This window comes from Xiphophorus maculatus, chromosome 18, assembly GCF_002775205.1.
Source record: "Xiphophorus maculatus strain JP 163 A chromosome 18, X_maculatus-5.0-male, whole genome shotgun sequence".
NCBI classification, from domain to species: Eukaryota; Metazoa; Chordata; class Actinopteri; order Cyprinodontiformes; family Poeciliidae; genus Xiphophorus; species Xiphophorus maculatus.
The window spans coordinates 12,112,386-12,120,316 of NC_036460.1; the positions used below are offsets into that span (position 1 = coordinate 12,112,386).

General features: G+C 35.9%; 1 protein-coding gene across 2 annotated transcripts in view; it reads left to right on the forward strand.

The window, feature by feature from the left end:
- Nucleotides 1–7,492, forward strand: part of LOC102230916 (myelin protein zero-like protein 2) — a 29,681-nt gene extending 22,189 nt beyond the window's left edge. The window contains exon 5 of one of the 2 annotated variants that reach the window (XM_023351543.1): nt 6,604–7,492. In XM_023351543.1, the coding sequence (XP_023207311.1) occupies nt 6,604–6,628 (25 nt within the window). In that variant the 3' untranslated portion in view covers nt 6,629–7,492. Of the gene's footprint in view, nt 1–1,356; nt 3,883–6,603 lie in introns of those variants that run through there. The other variant, XM_023351542.1, reaches the window with a different exon arrangement.
- Nucleotides 7,493–7,931: the final 439 nt, after the last annotated feature.

Consider the following 7,931-nt stretch of genomic DNA (forward strand, 5'->3'; position numbering starts at 1 on the left):
AGAAAAATGACACACCAGTGACAGAAAATAAATAAAAAGACAAGATGAAAATTGATCTGAAGGGCTTCCAAGACCTTCACATTAAAACTGAGTTGGTTAGAAAATTGTCTAGTACTGGTTGTGTTTTACATGTTACAACACCTTGTATTCTTTATGGACAAAGAGTAAAAGACTTAGTTTCTGATGGAAAAACAACCAGGCCTGACTATTATACCATACCCACTGAAATATGGCAGTGGTAGCACCAAGACCTGGGGTTTATTTTTGGGAGACGGCACTAGACTTCTTCTTTTATTTTTTAATTTTTTTAAACATCTTTAAAAAATCTCCAGGTGCCTGAAGGATTTTTTTAAAGTAAACCTGAGAGTTTAAGATAAAGTGTGTTTTATTTTTTATTTTTATCACAGTCATTATTAAAGTCAGCAAAGCAGCTTAATGAGAGAAAATATGTTTTATGGCTTAGCTATAGTTTGAACATAAAAATCAGAGGAGGTTTTTGAAGAGGGTTGTGGATTACCGTTGAGTCTTACAGATTTGAAGAGCTTTTCCAATGCAGAATGGAAAGATATTGCCAAGTTAAGATGGTGGATGCTCACTTACTTCTACCAAAGAAAACTGAATGCTGAAATTGAAAAGTCAAATGTTTTAAAATTGTTGCAACGGTTTATGTTTTCAACTTTTATGTACATACACACTAAAACCTGGAATTATAACAGGGGTGTTAACACTTATAAAGCCACTGACCATTTCTATTAGAAATCACTACTGAAGTCATGTTACTGTGTTTTTGTTTGCTACTGTGTTCTTATTTCTGTGATGTGTGTCTTTCAATAATTATACCTGATTGTAAGCACTTGTTGGTAACAGACTATTTTTACATCTTAAAATATTGTACAAATTTACAAATAATTGCAGTTAATTTTTCTATTGACTGATTTTTTTTAAAAAAAAATGACATTGTCATTTTTTTATGTAGCATTTCAAGTAGCTGGTTGGTTGTCTGTTTCAAACAATTTGCTGTATTTTCTTGGGGACCTAAGGTTTTTCTTCCAATTTGCTGGGTTTTCAGATCTTTCTGTAAGGGTTGCTTTAATTCTCACCACCACCTGTGGAAATCATTTTTTATTTTATTTTTTGCTTATATTGTTAGTTATCATATTTATTGAAGCTACAAAATAAATCATTCCTTCAAAAACTTTGAGAAGGAAGAAACAGATTCCGACCCAAAACAAATGCAGATGAGTGAACAGATTTTATCCAAACTTTTCTCAGCCCAACCCAGTTTGATGCTAAAAAATTGTATCCTGCTTCTGTGTTTGTATTTATTGGTCTTGGTGTTTTCCTACTTTATCCCAGCCACCCATCAAAGGCCATCCACCTCTACCTGTCAGAGACATCATTAGAGATTGACAGTTCAGATGGCATGATCTCAGACCCCAGCACCAGAGACCCAAGCTCTTCAGAGGATGATGGCCCTAGATCGGATGATGACTCTGACTGAGAAGAACCAAACAGAGACAGGAATGCTGATGAGATCCCATCAGGAAACTTGCTGGAAGGAGGCTCCACGGGTGCCTTTGAATTGCACTCTTCTGCCAAGCAGAGACTTGCTGAAGGAAGTGCTGCTACAGTGAAAGTGAGAAGATGATGAAGATTTGAGGAAAAACAGAGAATATGAATCTTTTAGAGGGGGAAAAAAACAACATTTCTGTAGAGATCTCAGATTCATTTCAATGCTTGGAAACAGTTCTAAAGTAAAACAGCATTCCCGTTTGGAGGGTCCATAAATGTTTGAGGAAATGAAACGGTGGATCAAACTCGAACAAAACCCCAAAGCTAATGTGCCAAACTGGATTGTGGACTTAAAGCTGGCCTGGCCAATGTAGCGAGTATGTTTAGCTTTTGTTGGAGCTTTCTGCTGGTTTACACATGAATCATCTTAGCAGAACAAGTGTTTGCTGTAATTCTGAGCCACACAAAGTGCGTTATATTTCGTGAGTTGTCTGTTTTTAAAGACAATTTTTTAAATGTAAATATCTCCAGTTATTTGTAGAGATGCACAAATAAATCATCTGATTGATTTCTAGCTTGATGTGCGCTGACTGGTGACTATACCTAAACACTAACAAGTCCAGGTTACAACAACGCTCTTTCATGTAGCTGCTGTTATTGGTGAAGTAGACTCGGTTGGCTATTTTCGGTTTGTGAGGTGTTTAAAAATGAAGTCAGGACATGGAGATGTAAGCACCTACCTAAAAGGAAACCTGTCCAACACTTGTGTACAGTTTATTGAGGCTGCAACAGAGTGAGATGGAGCAATACATTCAGAAGGTAACAGGAAGGCTGAATGTAAAAGACCAATGTTGCACTCTTTAATCCTTTGGAACACCTTTCAACCTCTGTCTGTCATGAGAAATGGTGGATTAAGAAATCTTGGCAGCCTTTTGGAAATCTCAAAGCTAAGGTAAAGATCTGCTTTCTCCAGTGAGTACATGTGGAGGCTGCTGGTTTAGTATTGCTAGCCAAGTTAACTGTGTTCATCTCTAATAAAAGATCAGAAAGTTGGTTTAAAATGTGATTATGACTATTTTGTGCTTGTTTAAAAGAATTTGTAAAATCCTCTTTAACACAAATTGCTCCCTTCATAGAGTATATGTTATGTATGTTAATTGCTGCACTTAGAGAAATCTTAAGCAGCTATAACTGGTATTCAGAGGGCAAAGCTTTACACAAAACATAGATTGGGAACATAAAAATACTAATCTGTCAGTTTCTTGTAAGTTCCTGTCTAAAGTTTTGTCTTCATTGGACTACAGAAGCTTTTAACATTACAAGTAGCACTTGTTAAACAATCCATGCAGAGTTTTTTTTCTAATATGCTGTTTCCCTGGTTGAGTTTGTTTATAGATAGATAGAAACTTTATTCATCCCTTTGGGATTTACCCTCAGGAAAATTGTAGTTCAGTCACCCACACAGTACCAATACATCAAATACTTAAACATTTTTATTATTATTGTAAAATATAAAATTTTACAGAAAATGTGTTAATATAATTGAACCAAAAAGAAAAAAACTAAACAAACTGAACGTCCACATATTCAACTGGATTAATTAGTCCAGCTTAGAAAATGGTTGTCCCTGCTGTATTTTGGGTGGAGGATGGTGACTGTTCCTTTTGTGGAAAAATACTCAGTGTTAAGGTTCCTGTCGTTCTACCGCCACACTTATCCTGTTTGCTATTGGAATTAGTTGGTGTCCAATCCCTTTAATAGACATCTTCAGTCTTGTCAGAAAAAGCTTAATTTTAGTGTTTTCCCCTAAATTGTCCATTGTCTTATGTCCTTATGACAGACCATGCCATATTGTTTTGCTGAAAATTGACAAGTTTTCAACAATTATTTTTGTTAGTAAATTTAAAGTCCTAAAGCTTTAAGTCACTACAAATAACTTGAGAATTACACCCAAGCAAGTTGAATGAGAAGTACTTTACATTAGGACTTAATTTGTCACATCAAATTTCTCATATTAAACGGTAAGAATGTGATTTATTTTTTCTTTCTTCTGTCTAAAAGCGAAAGATTTGATTAGTGGGAAGCAACCACATGTACACACCTGCCCTGACGCTCATGTGGGAGTGCACAGTAAGATCTGAAAACCCTTTTTGATTGCAAAATGTCCTTGAAAGCCTGTGCTCTATTCTTTCATTTGTGAATGCATTCCAACTAACAAGTGTGTTAAAATGCCCATATTTCAGATTTTTGTGGCAGATTTTGTATTCGTATTCAAAGTGTTTTAGATTTATAAGAAAATGTTACATTTGTATTTGTAATAGAGCTTTTATAAAGAAAAAGTTTTTCTAATAAAAAGCCTTTAAATCTTTTCTGCATTGCCTTATTTTAATTCCAGCAGTCTTCAATTGAGTGTCTCATAAAAAAAGAATCCTGTGAAACTATTTGAAAGTGCTCATTCATTATGTAACAAAATAATACCGTTCAGCCACATGCTTTGTATATTTAATGCACTGTATCCATTTGTGTAATCATGACTTGTCTGTCTGCAAAGCTCTTCACATGCTTACCTGTAAGCATGACAGCAGTGAATAACTTATTGTGCATTCACAATGCTAACTCTGCTGTTATTCCTGTCTGGGTTTCATTGTTGAATGCTTGACTGTTCATGACTGTGAATACGTGGTTCCATTTATTAGCTCGTGTTTGAGTCTATCTGTGTGTATTGATCAAAGTCTGCCCCTGTGGGTGCAGCTTTAGTTACTGAATGACAGACCTTGAATGTGGGCAGAATTATACAGACAGAAGAAGGATTCAGTCACGCTCAAGAAAAAGCCAGTGTGGGGGGGAAAATGCTTGTTTATTTAAGCAAAGAAAAACATTTTCCTCTGCTAAATTGATGAAACATTAAACCTGCTGGATAATGTAGTTTTATGACGAAAGCATCAGCTGGTGTCTCTTTATACTCTTTGGGAAATAGCTCAGCAATCATCGCTGTATTAACACTATTCCAGTTAAACAGTTTGACTTTTTTTTTTCCTGTACTGCAATAGAAACAATCAGAGCTTGTGCATTATGAAACAATGATTCTTTTTCATACTGCTACACATTAATTTGAAACACAGCAAAAAGTGTTTTTCTGCAGGGAAAGCATTTGGCCCAACTGAGTCTCAGTAAAGTGTAAATAAGCTATAGAACCAAAATCCATGCTTTGTGCAGGCTCCATGCTGAGCCTCCAGACATAAAGGACTCAAGACATAAGGCTAGTGTAACCTTTTACTTCAACAATACTTTGAATCGTAACCTACTCTGGCTCCAAGAGCAGGAAGAGGAGGTTCATGAAGGAAACTCTGTGATGTCATGATCCTTAAAACACCACAAATAGAACAAAGACATTCTCTTCCTGTGGTGCTGATATATTGGAGAGTACAAAGTGTGTCACATGAATCCTTCGTTTGCAAGTGGAGGAAGGTCCAAGGAGCTAAAGATCTAAAGTTACATGTCACTGATTTGTGCATCAAATAGTTATGCTTCCTTGCCAAAGAAATAAATCTTGACTTTGGTTTTATTCAGAACTCTGAAGAAGAAACTTTATAATTACAGGTTCCTCAAGACTGCTGTTGACAAGCCAACAGCATCAAAAACTGCTGCTGATGTAAAAATCAGCTCCCCAGATTTCCAAGCTGACTTGCGCTAGCTATGCATAGCTGCTGCTAACAGTTATGTTTGTTTCCAGGACTTAAGCTGAGAAGGAGATTTTGGGTGCAGCTGTTTTCACCATCAGCCTGTAGAAAACAAACCTCTGACCAAGTTAATTTGGGCTAACACGCAAGACTGCAATCTGTTGGCTTGGCCATGAAGGCCATGGAGCCTATGGTACAAACAACGATTTTTATCGACTGATAGTCATTTTACTCAAGCCATGTGTGTTTATTCCTTACTACTAGAGTTTTCTTTGTGGCTACGCTACAAGTAGCTCTACATGCCAAAGAAACTTTAGAGATCCTGCATCCCCAACCATATCTTTTTCTGCTTGTGAAGTCTGTCATAAACAACAAAATTGTTATTCATGGTGCTTTTGGACTAATTTTTTTAAACAGCAAAACATTAGATGATTTCAATTTGTCTAAGACTGAATTTTGAGTGGCAACATTCTTTCAGTCTGACATTTTATTCTAAATTATTAAATTATCTGTCAATATGGTAACTGATAAGAACAACCAATTTTCCAAAATGTGACAGATTTCTAAGTCAGTCAAAAATGAAAAGGACATTACTTCCTGAAGTAATGTCTTGCCTTTTGTTTTGTAAAATGATTATTTGGAATAAGCTTAGCTGCACAATACCCTATGAATAAAGCCGTTCGCTTTTACAAATTTGCCAATTTGTTAAAGCGAATAGACAAAATTGTGATGATGCACTTTCAGTGAGCAATTGCCAGCCACAATTTAGAATTTTTTTAAAACTCTTTTGTATAACTATGGAATTTTAACATAAGATATATTATAACTTCACAGAACCACACAACAAAAAAGTTGCAAGGACAGAATTACAGTTTTGATGCGCTTACCATCTTTTAAAATCTTTTTAGAATCTTTTGTGTGGTGTTTTGACAACTCTGGCAATTTAACATGCGACTAGCAACACAATTGTTTCTAAAAAGGAACACACCGTTACTATTCAAGGTCAAACTGCACAGTTAGACAATGTAAAAATTGAGTTTGATAAATGCAAGTATTTAAGTTTGCCTTGTGTGTGCAACACCTCTGGTACATTTGGTATATTCTCCATGTAATCCAGTTCAAAAAGTGAGAGAAGACTACAAAATACAATGATTTGCTGATGAGCTCCTGTCCATGGCAGGCCTCATCTAAGAAGGTTCTTCCTGCTTTATCCATTTGTAAATAATGGCTCTTGCTGTGACTCAGTGGAGTCCCAAATCTTTATAAATGACACTGTAGCCCTTTCTATACTGATCGCTGTCAATGGCTTTGGTTTTCATCTGTTCTTGATTTGTTTCTTTCTCTTTTTTTTGAGATGATATGCTTTTTGAGACTTTTTATTTTTATTTTTTACCATTCTTTCTGTTTTCAGGTCCTTTTTCTACATGTCAGCATGATTCATCATGTTTGGCCTGGACTTAAGACAGAGATTGAAGAAAGATTGAAATCAGCTTTCAAAAAATGTTTTATTTTCAGTTAATTCAAGATCTGACATGGGGGTGAGCAATTACTTTTCCAGGTTTGTTTGGTAACTTTTTTCATAAATGAGTGCTATTATTATCTGAAAACTGGATTTTGTATTTACATCATTTGCTTTATTCTGCTTCCAAAATTTGCTTAAACATCTGAAATAAAAAAAGACCAAACTGCAACTTTTTTATCGCACTGTAAATACACAGATTTATTTTTGTGACTCCAGTGAAGCTTATTATTGAAGTCTGTAGCAGAAACATGTTGAAACTCCTGGGAGATATGTTTTTAAAATACCTTTGCTTTGTGACTCAACATTTTCCAATGTAGTGTACTTGCTATGGCAACCATGATTAAACATGTCCTAAAAAGAGCCAACCTAATGTCAGATCATTTTGATAAGGGAAGTAATAGAAATCAAGACAGAAGGAAATTACAGTCTGTTTATAAAGTAAATCTGTGCTTAAGACTTACCCGTCATTTTCTTTGCTCTCCACACCTTGCATTGGGTTGTACCTGGCACAGCAATCATATTAAATTCCTTTGCTCATGCCTAACCACACATAACACACACAAATATGGTGCTTGGCAGGACATGTTTCACAGAGAAATTATAGCTGCCTCACTGGTGTGTAAAATATGACTCAATGTTAGACTGAGATTTCCATTAGGGGGTGCACCTTAACATGCAAAGACAAATGTTCATGTAATGTTTGGCATTCATTTAAAAGTGGAGAGACGGCTTTATTCATAGGGCATTGTGCAGCTAAGAATCTCTAAACTCTTGTGCAATCCAGTCTCACTTGTCTGTGTTCCTTACTGAGAAGTTAATACTTGTGTATGTGAAACCTTAAATAAAAGACATGAACTGGACAGTATGTCATTTCCTTTTCAGTGCTTTTAAAGTAACCAAAAGACAAAAGATACTACATTTTAGCGGTGGGGGGAGCAGACAATGGTTGCATCTACCTTTTGGTGCCCAGAAATTTAAATCACCTGACAGCAAAAAAAGAAGTTTCTTGTTGTTCAGAGACGCCAGAAAGTAAGTGAGCCCTGATTGTCAATGAGGGGACTGCTGCTGTAACTGAGAACCTGTGACTGTAGCCAAACAGAGAACCCTTTTATTCGTACACACAATGTGTCACATGATATAATGGCGTGTTTGCATAACCAGGTAAGAGGTACCAGACTGCGAAACAGATTGCAAATCTTTCTTTAAGATAAGAAGAT